Raw genomic sequence first — 19,075 nt, 5'->3', positions numbered from 1 at the left:
GGCATCGGATGGCTGTCCTGAAGACTTGGGGTGGGAGGAGGGTTTTCCTTCCCACCGCCAACATTCAGAATGCTGTTCTGAATGTTGGCGGTGGGGAGGAAAAACCCTCCTCCCACGCAAGCCCCGGGAACAGAGGAGAAGCGCTGCGCGCCTTCCCCTCTGTTCCCGTACCTGTCCTGAAGGCTTGCGGTGCGGAGAAAAGCCCTTCTCCGCACCGCCAGCCTGGCAAGCGGTTTCCCTAGGAACGCATTAATTGATTTTCAATGCATTCCTATGGGAAACCGTGCTTCGCAAGACGAAAAACTCGCAAGAAGAAAGAACTTGCGGAACGAATTAATTTCGTCTTGCGAGGCACCACTGTAACCTTGTATCAAAGGCCAGTGCTTCATGTTTCTTTCAGCCCCAGTTAATTAGTATGAAGCTCCCTTGCATCTTGACAGCAGTGCAGTTCGAGTATTAGGATGTAGAAGTCCCTGGATAAAGGAGGTCAGGGGGTTTGAAATGCCCATCTCATTTAGTTTTTGAATGGCCCTCCTTCTGCACAACCCTTTATCACAAACCAGTCTCCTGCACTTACCATTCATTGCCATTTGCCACAAAAGGGGCTGCGAGCCACAATACTTGTCAGGTCCCAAGCTCCTACATTGTCATCAGCTGCAAACCTCAGACAGGGCAATCCATATTTAAATATACACCATTTCCATGTGAAGTCATTCCCTTCTACACACAGTGATGGGAACTGAAAAGAGTGATCTTGAAATCCACTCCTAAGGCTGACAGAACTCTTCAAGCCCACTGGCACTACCAGCTACCTTGGCCTCGTCAATGCTGACAACTGCTCTGGTCCTCTCAGCCAAAGACTTATATGGAGGGACAAGATTTCTCACAATGCCAGAAAGGCTGACACTGTCAGGGCGTTGTAGGCGATTAAAATGGTGATCAGCTTGCAGCTAGGCAATGCTACTTCACTCCCACTGTTGGTGGCAATGTTAGGGAGAGGCTTGGACCTGCATTCAGATCACAGACTAATAATGCCTGACAAGCCTACAAAATGTGGTCGTCATCTGAGCCTTAGCAAGCCTTACTGTTTCTGAGGCACTGTTACTGAACATAACCCATAAGACTATGGGAGCTGTATCCAGCAAGGCTTTATGCTACATGTTTGAAACATCCCACCCTGACAATCAAAAACAGGTTGCTTCACAGTGAACCTCACACCACAAAAAATAAGCAATGAAGAAATAAATATGCTTTAAACCAGCTTTTGCACCAATCATTTTAAAATAGTCAATTTCTACACTTGGTATTTGATTGTTTCAGTGACCCTGCTGAAAAAAACCTGTGTTGATTTAATCACAAATCACAACTTAATAACAGTTGTAAATCTCTATGATTCTGCATATCAACACTCTTTAGATTGTCCATACTTCAGATTATGACTGTTAAGGGTCGTAGCAGGCACCACCTCAGAAAGAGGCTTCCTTCCTGCAAAAGTGGAGTGCAGGAGAGGGGATGACCCTTATGTGTCACCTGCCATTCAAACAAGATTTCTGAAAGTTGTTATACTAAAAACATTTAAGAACTGCAGCCCAATTAATCAGCACAATTTAAACCACTCAGAATACATTAAACAACTAATCATTTAATTATAGTTGCCAAAGTACTGCGGGCCAATGTTTACTGATGTAAATTTTTGGGGTGTTTGTTCATTTTTATCATTTCATTTAGTCAAAAATGCCAGAGCAGAAAATACATTAACACGTAATGAAAAACAAATACTTAGTAATAAACAGTTTGCAGTTTACTTGAAACAACCTTTCAGTGTTAAGCCTACTATTTAGAAAAACAGAACAAGCCACAAAATGACAGATGTTACAAAGTTTAGAGAAGTTTCTCTGCTGCTGCACCTGGCTTGTGTAAGGAGGGCTGTGTCCATACTGTTCTGCCCATGAGCTGAGAAAGGGCACCTATTGTCCAGAGCCATCTGAATTTGTGGCAGTGCTTTCTGTGCCAAGAGGTTGCACACTGTCTGTGAAGTTGTGAGCGTGTTCAAGAAACAAGTCTTTGAGTACACTCAGTTCCTTTGTCAGGAGCTTGATTTTAGCCTCCAAGCGTTCATTCTCCTCTTTGAGCTGGTTGACCCTCTGCAGAGTATCCTGGGCCTTCTGCTTGCTTTTCAAACGACTCTTTTTCACCGCCATGTTGTTGCGCTCCCTGCGCTGGCGGTACTCATCACTGTTTCTATCAATTGTGGAATTCTTCTTGCCCTGCTTACTGGGAGGCGTAGCTTTGCCTCCACCTCCAGGACTAATAGGCACCAACTGAGGAACCTGCTGCAACCCACTCGCTTGTGCTTGGGTGTAAATGACACTTACTCCGTTGCTTTCTGCAGTTGTGTTCTGCTGTGATGTCTTGCTCATTTGGACAGGCTCTTCTTTAAACCCACAGTATGATTTATTAGAGAAAGTAAGGTGTTCTATATTGCCAGGATGTTTCTTAAATCTTCACGTGGATCAATCACACGTTAAACCTAGAATGAAAAAGAAAGTGTTGGGAAATTTCCAATGGCACACCCATAGAATTGCCTTTGTCATCTGCATTAGAAGACTGCATAGAAAAAACACATAGGGGATTCTTCATGCAAATAAGTTGCATCCTTTCCCAACTCCAGTATGCCAATCACCAACTATGAGCCAACCTCAATGCCTTGATCTTGATTTTGATTTTTTTTACAAAAATCAACTTAGGGATATGTGATGTCCCCTGGAACCCTTTATCATCAAATTTCACCTTAAATGAAGCAAATTGGGGGTTATTCCTCATTAAAAAAAAACCCCCAAACCAGTTCAAATGGAAACAAAAACAGATCTGATAAAAAATAAATAAAGAATGAGTTTTCTGAAGTGGGTCCTGAACAGCCCCGTTTCTTGTGTAGGAAAGTTGCACAGACTACACTCTCTACCAAAAATCTTCAACTTTGTTAGACTTGTGACCCAAGTTCAACATGCAGTAGCTCAAGAACTTTAATGTTTCTCAAATACATGCCACTGTTTGAACTGTAAGCCAGTTGTGAATTCCAATGCACATCCTGTAGACCAGTGTTATAAAAAAAATTCCGGCATTACAGGCAAAACTGCCAGCCACGCTACTTTGGCGACTAGCTTAGATGTCTTTAAAAGGAGATCTGACAGAGGCTAAGCCTATCAATGGCTACTAGACTAGGTGCTTCAAAGGCACTGTGTTTTTGAATACTAATTGCTAGGGGTTAAGAATGCAGAAGGGCTACTGTCCTGCTTCCCAGAACCAAGATGCTGAACTAGATGGACTTGTAGCCTGATCCAGCCGGACAACTCTTCTACGGAATGTGGTTGTGCAAGTGTGACAGACAATGATGGTGTGTTGTATTTTTAAAATTCTTCAGTCTGAGCACTCCTGCACTATGCCACACAAAGGTGTCAAATAATCGTGGAGCCTTTTAAAAACAGAACACAGTCCAGGATGATAACAACCTTCCAGCACAGCAAGTGTTCTACTATTTTAAGTTATTTAAATTATTTGAAAACCTAAGTCTCCCTGATTTATTTAAAACAACAACAGGGAATCAAATAGTAAAAAAAAGTCCCCATCTTCTGTACCTTGTACAGGAATATTGTACATGCAGGGCCCGCTATCTGAATGCTCGCTTTCTGAAAATTCACTTATCCACACATAAAGAATTACACCCAAACTTTGCTATACATTTTGCAGATTCACATATCCAAACAGCCAACTTTCTTGTTTATTTGTGCTTTGCTGGTCAGCAGCAGTCATGGAAAGAGGGAGTGAAAAGATATTGGACCTATCCCACATTAGAAATATTTCCATAACAAATAATGGAAATTGTGGACTTCTTAATGCAAACATTCGCCTAACTAATGATTCCCAGGGAATGCATTGTGTTCGGTAAGCCAGATCTGCTTGTATTTGGTGTGCTGTGTACTCAGCAGCAAAAGTTGCATTACAGAGGGAAGGAGTGTCCAATACTACAGCCTACAAAAGATAACAGCAGTACAGGGATACTATAGTCTTTACTCCGAATGTATTTCGAGACCAGGGTTCTGTACTCACTTTTCAGATATTGCAACAAATATTGTTTTGCACAGCCCTATTGGACATCTCTCTCCTTTTCCAATACTTTAGAATTCTTAATTTAACAGATCACTATTACTATTCATATTCATCTATGTATGTATGTGTCGGCACACATACACAAACAATTAGATGTCCATCAAGTAACTAATTTAGCAGAAAAAGCAAAAAATGCTGTGCAATCCATCAAACACTTGGATGAGAGTACTATTTTGCTCAATGAACCTTACTTCTGAATAGATATACAGAAGATTATGTTGCAAGACAGTCTTGAAGTCTTTGGATATTAGCAAATTTGCATTTGAATTATTCTGCTTTAAGGGCATAGGTTGATGTTCTTGACAGGCATGCAGATGTATGTATATGTACACAATGAAGAATATGGTGTTACTACGGACTGGTAGTTTCAGAATTACAGTTGCCAAAACATGTCTGGACTCTGGAATAAATGCAGTTTTTATTTCTATGCCTTTTGCTGAGGGCCTTTACAGCTATTTGACTTGCCTTATTGCCTCACCCTTAGGCAACCTCCCGGCAACATGCCTGGATGTATTGAGCTATCATAAAGACATCCCTAGTGGACAAATGTCTAGCCAGGTCTTAAAAGCTTCCAATTTCACAACCCTGTCTTGGCAACTGGTCTTACTGTCTAACATTTGCTCTACATTTGCTGTACTTTTAGACACACTTTGCTCAAATCTTTCCAGGTTGAAATGAATACAGGAGTCATGCAAACAAGTATATTTACTCACTTGTAAGTGAGTACAGAGGCTTTTCTTTTCTATCTCCATAATGTCTCCATATATACCTAGAGCAGCTCCTGGACCACCACTTCCCAGGGGCTATTATGAAAAGGATAGCAGGGGCTCGTCTGTTCAGCGCTATGCTGCTAAGGGATTCATAATGCTTTGGCAATGTAATAGCCAAGAAGGCCCCCATCCTCCTCCCAACCATGGACTATTCTCACACTAATGTGTGGATTCTCACAGCCATTCTGCTAATCCAGGTTTGGGCAAAAGTCCAGGGCTCATGACACTCACCAGAGGGCAAGAACATGCCCTCAGTGGCAAGTGAAAGTCACAAAGCCTGTGCATCATGAAAGCTTAAAGTACCGTATTTTTCGCCCCATAAGACGCACCTTTTCCCCCTCCAAAAATGAAGGGGAAATCGGGGTGCGTCTTATGGGGCGAATGCCTGCAAGCCTCGCGCGCCCGGCAGGAGGTCCCACCGGGTGCGCGAGGCTTGGGGCGGCAGCCTGTCGCCCGAAGCACGGGGAGCCCTCGGGAGGGCTCCCCCTGCTTCGGGCGAGTATCTGCAAGCCTCGCGCGCCCGGCAGGAGGTCCCACCGGGTGCGCGAGGCTTGGGGCGGCAGCCTGTCGCCCGAAGCACGGGGAGCCCTCGGGAGGGCTCCCCCTGCTTCGGGCGAGTATCTGCAAGCCTCGCGCACCCGGCAGGAGGTCCCACCGGGTGCGCGAGGCTTGGGGCGGCAGCCTGTCGCCCGACGCACGGGGAGCCCTCGGGAGGGCTCCCCCTGCTTCGGGCGAGTGTCTGCAAGCCTCGCGCACCTGGCAGGAGGTCCCACCGGGTGCGCGAGGCTTGGGGCGGCAGCCTGTCGCCCGAAGCACGGGGAGCCCTCGGGAGGGCTCCCCCTGCTTCGGGCGGGTGTCTGCAAGCCTCGCGCACCCGGCAGGAGGTCCCACCGGGTGTGCGAGGCTTGGGGCGGCAGCCTGTCGCCCGAAGCACGGGGAGCCCTCGGGAGGGCTCCCCCTGCTTCGGGCGAGTGTCTGCAAGCCTCGCGCACCCGGCAGGAGGTCCCACCGGGTGCGTGAGGCTTGGGGCGGCAGCGGACTGCTTGTGCGCACCTAGAAGCTTGGGGTGCGCTGAGCTCAGCACGCCCCAAGCTCCTGGTGTAGCGCAGCGATCCGCTAGCCCTGGGAGAGCCCCGCGGCTCTCCCAAGGCTAGCGGACTGCTTGCGCGCCTAGAAGCTTGGGGCGCGCTGAGCTCAGCACGCCCCAAGCTTCTAGGTGCGCGCAAGCAGTCCGCTGCCGCCCCAAGCCTCGCGCACCCGGTGGGACCTCCTGCCGGGTGCGCGAGGCTTGGGGCGGCAGCGGACTGCTTGCGCGCACCTAGAAGCTTGGGGCGCGCTGAGCTCAGCATGCCCCAAGCTCCTGGTGTAGCGCAGCGATCCGCTAGCCCTGGGAGAGCCCCGCGGCTCTCCCAAGGCTAGCGGACTGCTTGCGCGCACCTAGAAGCTTGGGGCGTGCTGAGCTCAGCACGCCCCAAGCTCCTGGTGTAGCGCAGCGCACCTGGGGGGGAAATAAATTTTTTTTCCTTTATTTCCCCCCCAAAAATCTAGGTGCGTCTTATGGGCCGGTGCGTCTTATGGGGCGAAAAATACGGTACACAAATTTATATTCCAAGCAATGTAGGGACAGCTGCATATGTGATTCACAAGTGCAGATAAGCCAACAATGAACTTTTTATTTTCAAAATTCTGCCTAATGTTTGGATTTTACGTATGTTTAATGCTTGAACCTTTAATTATTATGAACTACCATACTGAAATGTGCACTTTCATAACAGGAGGTAAGCAAGGAATTACATCCCTAAATATATAGATTCATGGAATTGTAGAATTGCAAGGGACCCCAAGAATCATCTAGTCCAACCCCCCTGCAATGCAAGAATCACAACTTAACATGACATATGGCCATCCAACAATGCTTTAAAACCTCCAAGGAAAGAGAGTCCACTACCATCCAAGGGAATCTTTTCCACTGTCAAGCAGCTCTTACTGTCAGAAAATCCTTCGTAATATTCAGTATCTCATCCAAATATTGCAATTTCTAATTATTTCTCTCTAATACATAGAATGAATTACCGTATTTTTTGCTCTATAAGACTCACTTTTTCCCTCCTAAAAAGTAAGGGGAAATGTGTGTGCGTCTTATGGAGCGAATGCAGGCTGTGCAGCTATCACAGAAGCCAGAACAGCAAGAGGGATTGCTGGTTTCACTGTGCAGCGATCCGTCTTGCTGTTCTGGCTTCTGAGATTCAGATATATTTTTTCTTGTTTTCCTCCTCCAAAAACTAGGCGCGTCTTGTGGTCTGGTGCATCTTATAGAGCAAAATATACGGTATTTGCATCCTGGGCTGCCAAACGCCCTTATTACATTCACTCTTTGCCTCTTAGCCAAACATGGCTCTATAAAACACATAGTAAATACAACAATCTGCTTCAATAACACACTTAATTCATAAAAGCTGTCCTTAAAAAAGGAAATAAAAAGAAAGGACCTGACTCGCTTTCTAAATGCAATGAGTGAGGTAGCCGGCCAAATCTTTTTTTGGGAAGGTGTCACACAGAGAGGTTGCCATTGCAAAAGGCCCACAACTTCCACTGGCTCCAGTCTAGAATCTCTCAATGTAGCGCATGCCCAGCCCTTCAATCATAGCCCTTCCAGAAGCCTAGAAAGTGTTTTCTTCTTTTCAGATACACTGCTTTGAGCAGGGGCCCTAGACCTTGGGAGATAAAATTAACCTCCATTTTTTGTATTAAAAAAAAAACCACCCATGTGATGCCAGAGCAGGATACATTCATAAAATGTAAAAGCAAAATCTACAGCAAGTCAAAAGAGATAAAAACAGCCAGTCAGCTACAGCACAAATATCCAAAACTTGTCCAGGTAATTAAATCTCAAAAAGGCCTGCAGGAAATTGTAAGTTTTCAAATGGCATGCAAACATTTTCCCATTATTCTGTTATACATTTGATATTTTTATTCAGTGCACAGGGATGCTATAATTAATCTGTAATATAGGGATAAAATATTGGAAACCTAGAGAAATTTGGCTACAGAGGAATCTAGCCAAAGCAAATTAAACATAGGAATATCAATGCCAAAAGCATATAACCCTTTGAAGGCTTAACATACCAACACCGAGGCTGAAAACCTACGCACACCTACCTAGGAGTTCAAAGGCTCTACTACTGAGTAGACATGCATAGAACTGCACTGTAAGGCAACAACCTAAAAAACACAAGCAAGGAGTGACCAACTCCCAAAATAATTTGTCAGGATGGACAAACAGCAGAGCCTCTTTCCTTCAGTTTAAGTGAAGAAACCTCTTGGGTATAAAGTTTAATGACAGAGCCAAGATGTTTAAGTACATCAGCAAGAGGCAATACCTGCCATCACCCGATACCCAAAGCCAGATAAGGTATTTTCAGAATAGAACACTGAGCCGCATTTGCCTTGCTGCAATTGTAAAGAAAAGAGTAGGATGCACCCAAAAGGTGTGGTCATATTATGTTGGAAGTTTTCCCCACAGCACTGTCCCCATGGAAACCGAAGGCTGAACAGAGTAATGAGGAAGACACATAAAAAGAGATGCCCTTTCTTTCTTGTAAAATGAATGCTGCTGTGAGGAGTTCTGGACCTTACACTCTGGAAAAAGCTCTTCAAGAGCATGATCCAAATACACAGAGGCAGATTTCCAGCTACCTTGTTAACTCACAATTGCAACACTTGCTTCCTCTTGCTCAAATTAGCCTCTTAGAAAGGTATAAGCAGGCACAACCATTTGTTACAAGGAAGTAGCCAAGGCAGATTTCAAGTTCATTTCCTTATTACAGCAACATTATTTTTAAAAATCCAACTTATACTTCAATGGTGTGTCGTTTACAGTTTATTTTAGCATACTTTTCAGACCAAGCTGCTACAGTTTTTTGTTTGAAAAATTAAAGAAAATACTGAAGTTAAAGATGGGAAGAAGGGAGGCGGGGAGAGACAGAATCAGAAAAACTGAATAAAGCAGAAATGCTGAGTGTCTTAAACCACCTTCTAATGAGAAAACCCCCTGGGATGGCCACACAAGAGGATAAAGCAATTTTCTGATATTGTCTGCAAGAAAAACATACTAGCATAACTGGTCCTACATCAGTATCATAAGAACAGATTTAAGATAAACATTTACACCAATTTAAAAGAAAAGGTATGCAAGCAGTTATAGTAAGCCTGCTTTTGCCACTCAGCACGGTAGTCTTAATAGTGTACTGAAGCATCAGATAATGCAGACGTAGCTATTTCTTTTACCAAGTCTGTAGAGTGTAGGCTATGCACTGGACATAAGGTTTGCAAGTGATCCAGGTAGTTTTCACGGAGGGGAATATGCTCTGGATACTAGTTTGATGGGCACCTTTCAAATGACTGTGGCCCAAGAAGTCCACCAATAACACAACAAATGTTACAGAAATACACAATAAAACCATCAATACAAATAAATATATACAGAAAGCCATTCCTTTTCCTTCTTACACATCTCTCCACTCAACACTTCTCAGTCTCCTGCCTCTTAATCAGGACTCCAGCCATCCACCCTATCTCTCAATAGCTATGGTTGCCGCAGTTATCTACAGTGATGATGTTGTGAGGGTGATGAAGAACAGCATATGGCACTTGAGATAAACTGTGCATGCTGAAGATAGGAAGTGAGCTAATTCCCAGCAAATGACACAAGTGCAGTAGAAGTCCTGAGCCTCAGGTTTGCCACAGAGCATCCCATGCCTACTGCCACCTTTTGTTTTATTCTTATTGAAGTCTAGTAACAGAAAAGAGGGGTATACATTTTTTGAAACAATCAAAACATAATAAAATGCAAGAAAGAGAAATATCCACAGCAGCAGATGATCTCAAGTCATCCTTCCCACAAAAAACATGTTTTCCCCAAGATAGCAGGACATATATAATGGGGCCAGCCAGACCTGTTTCCCTGGGGTATCACACCCTGTCATACTCAGCTACTTCACTCTAGTTGGCAGGAGAATATTGAGAAATAATAATATTGATTAGGATACATGGCAGAAAGGATATGGGAGTCAGGTAAAGGTGCCTCTCTTGCTCCTTTAGCATCTATACCTGTTGCTAAAAGCTCCATCCCACCAACCCTAGCTGGCTAATACCATGGCTGCCTCACTGGAACAGGGCTCTCCATTTTTTTTTTGTGAGAACTGAATATTGCTCTCTAAGCCCTTAAACAGCACCAATACTAACGAAAGAGGGAAGCCATACCATGTATCCCGAGTGGCAGATCTTAATACATTTAAAAGTACATTGCAGGATTTCACAGAGGTTTCCAAAAGTGTAAGACCTGAGTCACATACAGGGAAAAGTCACAACTTCCCTCAGAATCTATAGGACTTGTATGCACAACATGGATTTTATTTTATAGAGCAGACTTCCCCAGGCTGGTGCTCTCCAGATGTCCTGGATTACAACTTCCATCATCCCCAGCTAGCACTGCCATGCTGGCTGGAGCTAATGAAATCGTAATCCAAAATGTCTGGAGGATATCAGGTTGGGGACAGTATTTTAGCAATGCATTAGGTTGGGCATAGGATTTTAGCAATGCAAGTTATTTCAAAGATGACTGGCTGCAGACTCCCTGGCAGAAAAAGCAGCTAGTTTTGAAACCAAGAATGTTATAATAATCCTAGAATACATGCCAAAATTTAATTTTTTTTTTACGTTTCCCCTAACTTGGGCAACAGTTTTCACTTTTGACTTCATCTAACCACAGATAGGAGCCCTAGCCTCAATGCTCAGTGTCCTTACATGTTGAACAACTCTTTATCAACATGACAATTACCATTTCCTGAAAGTCCTGAGCGCACAGAGGAGGTGCATAGGCTGACCTACGAACAGCAAAGCCCAGACTTGTGCCGATGTGTACGGAAACTGAAACGTGGAGAAGAGAGAATTGTGGGAAACACTTGTGATCACTCTTCTGTTAAGTTCGCCCTGAGCTGGATTTGTTTCTTGTGGGTTTAAAAAAAAAGGAGAAGGCTCGCCTCAACACAAGTAGGGGCAAGGAACGAGCGGCCCAAACCAGCTGCATTCGGAATCAAATGTCCTGGGAGCTTCTCTAAAAAAACAGAACAGGTTATTAAGGGAAGCCTGCAGCTTTGCAGCTCAGAGCCTGGAAAGAAGGTGCAGCCTAAGAAAGACCCTTTAGGCAGGCTAAGAAGGGTGGACTCAGGCACTCTCTCGCTCTCTCTCCCGCTCCCTCCCTCCCCTGGGGGATTTCCCATGTGCCAAGACATGACCTCATCTCAGCAGGGACGAAGGCAGAGTTGCTCGAAGGTTGCATCATACTTCAGAGAGAGAGAGACGCGCTCCAGACACGCGCTCCTCGGCACGGCCGGCGGGTCCCCCTCCGTGGGGAAGCCACGCGCCTCTCGCCCCGGCTATGGGGCACAGATGCTCCTACCTTAGAGTCCCCCCTAACCCTCCAGCCCCGCTCCCCACTCCCTCCTGCCCCATACAGAAAAACATGGGGAACTCTCCCCCCTCCACACCACGAACCCCCCCCCCTCTTTACCCCACATCACTATTACCACCACCATCCCACACACACCACCTCACACGTTTCTGGGCCTTCGCGAGCCACCGTGATAACTCCCTGCTCTGCGGTGAAGTAAATATACACATATAAACAAACAAACACATTCCTTGGGAGGGGGAGCTCTCACCCCTCTAGCCGCGTTTGGCACCGCCCCCAATCTGCCCCATAGGCGCCTCCCCAACCCCTTTTCCGTCCCGTTTATAAATCCCCACAACAAGTGGGGGGGAGGGTGATAGAAGCCTTCCTGGGGGGAGGGGGGCCCTCTCGCGTCTCCTTCTTCCCGCCATGCCTGCCCCCCATGCCCCCTTTTCCTCCTGCCCCATAGGGAAGGAAGACGTTCTCCCCGGCCCCGCCCAGTCTCGTGCCGTACCTGGCCCAGGTATCGATCCGGGGGGCTGCGCGGGGAGGGGGGGAGGCGCGAGCCCGGCCAGGCCCGACTCGCTTTTTCTCTTTCTCTCTCTCGATTCTTTCCAAACGCGGGGAGGGGGGGCAAGAGAGGGAGAGAGGCGATTGCGAAACCCGACCCAACCAATCAGGCTTCGGGCTACCTCAGAGTTGAAGCGGCCCCTTTCATCGGATTGGCAGCTACCATGACCAATAGGAGATCGCGTTCCCAGGAACTGCCATCCCCAGACGTCAATCCGAAACCTTGGTGCTTGGAGTGGCAGGTTCTGAAGCCAATCATATACATTGCCTCGTGTGTTTTTTTCTTGTGTAAAAGAAGTAGGCGGGATGGTTGAAGGTGTTCGGAATTCTTTTACGTTTTTTTTATCCTTTCCTGTACCCAACACCCCTTCAAAGGCAACTTTTGAAGTAACTTTCAATCTAAAAGTGTTCCTGGATGTATCCTATAGGCCCTCAGTCGTACTTCCTAATGGGGCCTAACTATTGGCGTTAGGATGTCTAGATTCAGGTAGAACAATCTAGAGTTCGCGGTGGACTGACGAGATGGCCAAGTTTGCTGATGGTGGTTAAACAAGGATGGTTAAGACAAAAAGGGGTTGCGAAGAGCTCAAAAGCAACTCTCCAAGCTGGCTGAACGGACAGAAAAATAGCAAATGCAATTCAATGTAAAAAATAAATAAATTGCATAAACTGATGCACATTTGGGGCAAAAAAAAAACCATAATTTCACATATACTGTTCGCTCATGGGCCTGACCAGGAATGATACCTTGGGGTTGTAATGGATACATTGATTAAGATGGTGATCCAGCGTGTGGCAGCACTGCCTTAGTACTGGACTAAGAACTGGGAAACCAGGGTTCAAATTCCCACTCAGACATGAAGCTCAGAGGATGTCCTTCTGCCAGTTACTGCCTCTCAACCTAATGTATCACATTGGGATGCTATGGAGAGTAAATGAGGGAGAACCATGTACGCCACCTTCTTGAGCTCCTTGGGGGGAAACTGTGAGATTACATGTTGTTACGGTAAAATCTGGGTGCGTGAGGGCACAGCCACCCAGCTCGTCGGACAAAGTCCGCGGGTCCTAGCGGAGAAGAAAGGAGCTCAGCCGGACACAGGAGCAAAATACGAAGATCCGAGTTTATTGCGCAACAGGTTCAAAGTGGCATTGAACCCCGAGTGTGGGGTGACATAGACTTTTAAAAGTTCCCTCCACAACCCAGAATACAGTGCAGGAAACGTCATGAATACATTTTACACGTCATGAATAGATTATGGAAGGGGTGGGATTACATTCATTAACATTTCAGATGAGGGAGGGGGGATATGCGGAGGAAGAAATATACATAGATAAACATTTATTGAGTACCGGTGGTGGCAAGACAATGGGTCAGAGATATGCATCGTCTGCCACTTAATATTGCCTAGAGGAAGGGTTTGGCGAAACGATCTGACAGGATTAGGAAGTTCCTGTGTACGTGACCCGCCGCTTTGGGGATTATGGAAGTAGGGACAGCATCATGGAGTCCATGGGGAACTGAGTTGAATGACACCGAAACCAAGAAAATCGGAACTACGGCTGATTTTATATTAATTTTCAAAGATTCCTATTGTCTCTACCCATTCCGTACTGCAGGGAGAAAGCAGAGGCAGGACGGATACATTGTAACAAGGTCTTGACAAGCGGATACAGAATGGATACAATGTAACGAGGATTTTGACAGTTTTACGAGGTCCCTGGTTTCGGATCCATTGTTCTCACAGTGGGGGGCCGTCAGCAGCTTGTCAGGAGTGAAATGAGGCGTGCAGGAGCTCGCTGAGCCAGCTTCTGCAGTATGAATGCATGGCTGTGATTGGCTAAGGCGCGGCCATAGGAATAAGCGGAGAAGAGAAACACTCGGTCTACTCGTTCTAAGTATGGAGCGCAGATAGGCATAGGAAAAGATGGGGAATATATCTATTTCGAGCTTATTTCGCTCGGGAAAGGGTCTGGGAAAAGTGTGGTGCTTATGCAACGGTGAAGGGGTCTTGAGGGTGGGTGTGTAGTGGCACCCTCGAGGTCATCGCCTCGGGCAGTTAAGAGGAAAGGGGGAACAGGCACCCCCCCCCTTCGGTCCGTATCAGTCCCCCATTCGGAGATAGATTTGCATTAAAGTTCTGTAAGAACTTGCAAATCCTTTCTCCGCACCATTGGAGCACTAAATTTCGGTGATCTCATATTCCCCTTCCCCCAAATGCCTCATTTGTACGTAGTCTGGGAAAGTGGGAGCATGTCGGGAGCGGGAATAGGCTCGAAGAGGAAAGGAGTTAGGAGGGGCAGAATGACGGAGGAGAGAGCAGCAAGGGGTAATACAATGCATAGTACAACACAGGACGGAGACACAAAGAAAAACAGTTAAAATGATGAGCAACACGACTTTCAATAACTGTCTGAGCCATCCCAGCTTGGGCAACCATCCCCATAAGTCCAAATCGGATAGCCCCTCATGCTGGATGTCGTGGAGCTTCCCCGCTAGTTCATGAATGTTATTTAAATGTCCAGTTATATTTAAAGTCTGGTCAGTCACATACGTGCAGCACTCTGTGCCTATTAATGCGCAGGTGCCTCCTTGACTGGACAAGAGGAAGTCTGTCGCGATTCTCGTTTGCAGGCTCAATTGTCTTACCTCGGATAGTTCCGACATTAGGGAGTCTGTGATCTGGGTTGCCTCTTGCATGAATTTAAGGAGGATATCGGTGAGTCGGAGAATATCCACGTGGTTTGAACCGGCACCGTAGGCGGGGAAAAGCGCTCGGCCCACGGTCTCTCCATTCGCAGCGGCGTCTGACAGGTCTGACAGCTCTTTCTGTTCCCTCTTGTTTCTTTGTCTTCCGGGGGGTAGGTGTGGAACTATCCTAATTCCAGGAACAATGTAGCCGACGAAGCAGGATCCGGACATGTGTGGGCTCACCCATGTGTACGCGCGATGTCCGCATACCCAGAATAAGCCGCTGAGGTAAGACTCCATTCTGCCTGAAGCAAAGGTTTGCAGCAGCATGGAGTCCGTGACTTGGGGCTTCCAGTCAGAGGGGTGTCTCACGACAGCGGCCCAGGCAGTGGTGAGGTTAGGAAAAGTCCGGGGACCTCTAGCGTTGGTGATGGTGACTAGTCCAGTTGGTAGGATTTCTAGAGTGGAGGTACACGTACTGGACCCAATGAAAGTTCCTTCTCCGGAGAAGCGGCGGCAAAGGGGTCCCTTTGTAGGGCCTGTGAGGTAGAGGTACTGATGCGTCAAGTTGAGTGCGGTTAAATTCCAGGACGTAACGTTTCCAGAGCGAAATTGTTCCAAAGTCACTGGTACTGGGACAAGTGGGAGGCTCTGCTGGAGGTGACTGGGTGCGTGGGCACAGATCCAGCAGTCTGGGTAGGGTGCTTCTTTCGCCACCTGGCTGAGAAGTCTAATGTAGGAATTTTGCTCCCAGGAAGAAAGGAGGTCCTCTCCCGGGAGCGCAGAGTCTGTGCCGAATTGCCTAGGTGCTGTACCGACTGGATGGAGTGGGTCGGTGGTATTTAATAGTTGCCGGTCTCTGGCGATTCCGCCGCACCTCAGGGGTCCAGCGTGATCCCAGGAGGGGGGGCGTGAAGGGTGTATGGGATGGTGCCAACCTTCTAGATATTCGGCCCCTTTCCAATCCCGGGTGACCCCAAGGTTCCATAAACAGCAGAACCGCCGCAGGCAGAGACCTTGGAGTTGAGGTTTCCGGGTCTCTGGGGTGGAGAGGAGACACTGGAACCCGAAAATCAAGTTTCCAGAGGGGTGACTGGAGTCCGTGTAAGCGTGGGAGGCCCCTCCTATCTCGACTTCGGTCCAGTTTGGGCTTTGCGTGATCTCCCCACCTTTGTATAGGAGATAAGTCCCGTTATGGCAAGTCAGGCGGTAGGAAGAATGGTCCAGAGTGAGGGCAGCAGACCCAATGCGGCGTAGGTCCTTGTTTCGGATGAAAAGTTCCCAGTATTCGTCATCGGTGAGTCGGGGTACTAGAGAATGGCGCAGTAGGGTCCGAGACTCAGGAAGGCAGAAATCAAAGTCCCCCATTCGGTCAGGGTTAGACCTTCCCCCTGTCTCGACCTCGTGATAATCCAAGAAGTGATAGTCAGTTTGTAATCCTGTACAGTGGTTTGATGAGGCAGACGTGGTTCTGAAGAAGGTGGCGAGGAGAAGGGCGGTGCGGGCAAAACCCATGGCAGGTGTGCGTGTAGGGAGAGAGGTAGTTCGGAAGTTGTGAACTGTCAAAATGCGGTTGTCAACGGAACTGTCAGATGAGGCAGGATGGAGCGGTGACGTAGAGAGCTGTCAAACGGAGCTGTCAGATGAGGCAGGATGGAGCGGTGACGTAGAGAGCTGTCAAACGGAGCTGTCAGATGAGGCAGGATGGAGCGGTGACGTAGAGAGCTGTCAAACGGAGCTGTCAGATGAGGCAGGATGGAGCGGTGACGTAGAGAGCTGTCAAACGGAGCTGTCAGATGAACTGTCAAGCGCGTTTGAGACGTAATTTGAGAGCGTCGGTGTCAGAGACGATCTCGGATGTCCAGTTGGATGTCGTGGCGACTGGTCCGGTCTGTTGAGCCCGATCTTGGCCCCGATCTGCTGGTCCGGTCTGTTGAGCCCGATCTTGGCCCCGATCTGCTGGTCCGGTCTGTTGAGCCCGATCTTGGCCCCGATCTGCTGGTCCGGTCTGTTGAGCCCGATCTTGGCCCCGATCTGCTGGTCCGGTCTGTTCCTCGTCGTCGTCGATGTACGAGGTTGGTGGTGTGGGAGGGGTCGAGAAAGTGAAGTCCTCGCCGGGGTTTTCTTCCGTCTGTTGAGGGGGTGGCGCGGGCTTACACCTGGTGTGATGGATCCACGAATTCTTCTCCCCTACTTTTACAGCGGTTGGTGATGTCAAGAGGATTTGGTAGGGGCCCTCCCAGGCGGGTTGAAGGGGTTCCTTTTGATAAACTTTGATGAGGATCCAGTCGCCGGGATCGAAGGAGTGGGCTTGCACGTCGATGGGCAGGTTCTGTCCTTCGATGGCCGCGTACTGGTGGAGGCGCTGTAGCTGTGTCTGGAGCTGAATGACATAGTTAGTAAGTTCTGCTTCCCCTAGTTCGAGCTCCGAAAGGGGAAATAGAGTATTATAGACGGGAGGGGGTCTCCCAAATAGGAGTTCGTATGGAGACAGTCTCAAGGGTCCGGTAGGGGCACTTCGTATATTGTGGAGAACCAATGGGAGAGCATTTGTCCACTTTAGTCCAGTTAGTCTACAGAGTTTGCCAAGTTGTATTTTAATTTCTTGGTTCATGCGCTCTACTTGGCCCGAAGATTGTGGGTGATAGGGTGTATGAAGATCCCATTTTATTCGTAGAGCCTTTGCGACTAATTGTACTATTTGAGCCGTGAAATGGGTTCCCCTGTCACTGTCTAGTCGGCGGGGAACCCCAAATCGGGGAATGATGTCCTGTAGGAGGGCTCTGGCTACTACAGAGGCAGTTGGTTTCCTACAGGGAAATCCTTCTACCCAGGAAGAGAGTTTGTCTATTATGATGAGGGCATGTTTGAAGCCTTGGCAGGGTGGCAGATCGATAAAATCTAGTTGTAGGCTTTCGAAAGGGACGAATGCCCATAGTCTGGCCCCTGGGGGTGCTCTGGGTTGTCGTTTGGGGTTGTAGGAACTACAGGTAATACAGTTCTTTGATGCTGTTGTGGCCGCGACTGCCAAGCCTGGTGCGTACCAGGATCTCTTAACATGTTCTATCAGTCTCCCTTTTCCCCAATGCGTTTGTTGATGGAGAACCCTCACCAATTTTGAAACCCATGTTTTCGGAAGGACGGGTCTGCCATCAGGGAGGACCCAAACATCATTTTGTTGGACTGCACCCACTGAGCGCCAGAGAGTCTTTTCTTCTTCGGGGGCTTCTTTGTAAATCTGTGTGGGATCTACATTAAGTGGGATCTGTAGGGCTTGAAACTCTGATTCCTGGTTGGGGGGGCGGAGTGCGGCTGTCTGAGCCGCGTTATCGGCTCGTCTGTTGCCTCTCGAAACTGGGTCTCTGCCTCGGGTATGTGCTTTACAATGAACGACTGCGATCGCATCGGGCATGTGGATAGCGGTCAGTAGCCTCTCCACTAGGGCAGCGTGTGAAATTTTAGAGCCTGCAGCTGTTAAGAAGCCCCTTTGTAGCCATATTTGACCAGTGGTGTGGACTAATCCGAAACAATATTTGCTATCCGTGTAGATGGTGGCCCGCTTGCCCTCACTGAGTTCGCAGGCGCGTATGAGCGCTATCAATTCTGCAGCTTGGGCGCTATATTGTGGGTTGATCGGGTTGGATTCTAAGACTTCAAAGTCCGTAACCACAGCATATCCCGTCTTCCTCTCCCCTTCTATAACCCTGGAGCTGCCGTCTGTGTAGAGTACAAGGTCCAGGTTTTCCAAGGGTAGGTGATCTAGGTCTTCCCTGGGTTTCTCGGCTTGACGGACTATTGTGGCACAGTCGTGGTGTGGGGTCCCATCGTCGGGGAGGGGTAGAAGGGTGGCTGGGTTAAGGGAGTTGACTCTTTTTATGGTGACGTTTGATGGGGTTAGGAGAAGGGCTTCATACTTGTTTAGTCGGGAGTTTGAAAAGTGATGACAGCCTCGTAGAGTTAGGAGGGTGGAGACGGAGTGGGGAACATGAACAATGATTTCATGCCCCAAGACTGTTTCCTGAGCTTTTTCGAGGAGGGTTGCCGCGGCGGCTATAGCTCGCAGGCAGCTTACTGCCCCCTTTGCTGTATTGTCCAATTGTAGGCTGTAATATGCCACAGGTCTTTCTTTATCCCGGAAAGGTTGAGTCAGTACCCCTGAGGCTACCCCCATTTGCTCATGGATAAACAAGTTGAAGGGAATTCTGTAGTCGGGTAAGCCTAGCGCAGGGGCTGACCTTAGTTCCCGTTTCAATCGTTCAAAGGATTTGTATGCTTCTTCTTCCCAAATTAAGGTGTCGGGGTGGTCTTGGCGGGTCATGGCAGACAGCGGTTTCGTTATTTCGCTGTAGCCTGCGATCCAGGCTCTACAGAAGCCTGCCATTCCTAGGAATCCTCGTAGTTGTCGCTTGGTTTTGGGAAGGGGGATTT

The 19,075-nt window shown here is 47.8% G+C and overlaps 1 protein-coding gene across 2 annotated transcripts; it reads right to left on the bottom strand.

The window, feature by feature from the left end:
- Positions 1 to 1,622: 1,622 nt before the first annotated feature.
- On the bottom strand, positions 1,623 to 12,023 carry CEBPG (CCAAT enhancer binding protein gamma). 2 transcript variants are annotated; one of them, XM_081203403.1, is made up of 2 exons: positions 11,903 to 12,023; positions 1,623 to 2,530 (listed from the first exon to the last, which is right to left on the bottom strand). In XM_081203403.1, the coding sequence occupies exon 2, from the start codon at positions 2,418 to 2,420 to the stop codon at positions 1,968 to 1,970; it is 453 nt and encodes a 150-aa protein (XP_081059529.1). In that variant the 5' UTR covers positions 2,421 to 2,530; positions 11,903 to 12,023; the 3' UTR covers positions 1,623 to 1,967. The 2 variants fall into 2 exon arrangements, with proteins under 2 accessions (XP_081059529.1, XP_081059530.1); XM_081203404.1 differs by lacking the exon at positions 11,903 to 12,023 and adding an exon at positions 10,777 to 11,134.
- Between the last annotated feature and the right edge of the window lie 7,052 nt (positions 12,024 to 19,075).

This window comes from Podarcis bocagei (genome assembly GCF_964188305.1).
Source record: "Podarcis bocagei genome assembly, chromosome: 7".
Taxonomy (NCBI): domain Eukaryota; kingdom Metazoa; phylum Chordata; class Lepidosauria; order Squamata; family Lacertidae; genus Podarcis; species Podarcis bocagei.
The sequence above is the reverse complement of the archived record's forward strand: the minus strand, read 5'-3'. Positions and strand labels throughout refer to the sequence as shown.

Coding starts and splice junctions, on each gene's coding strand:
- CEBPG (XM_081203403.1), bottom strand. CDS start 2,420: ATGAGCAAGACATCACAGCAGAACACAACTGCAGAAAGCAACGGAGTA.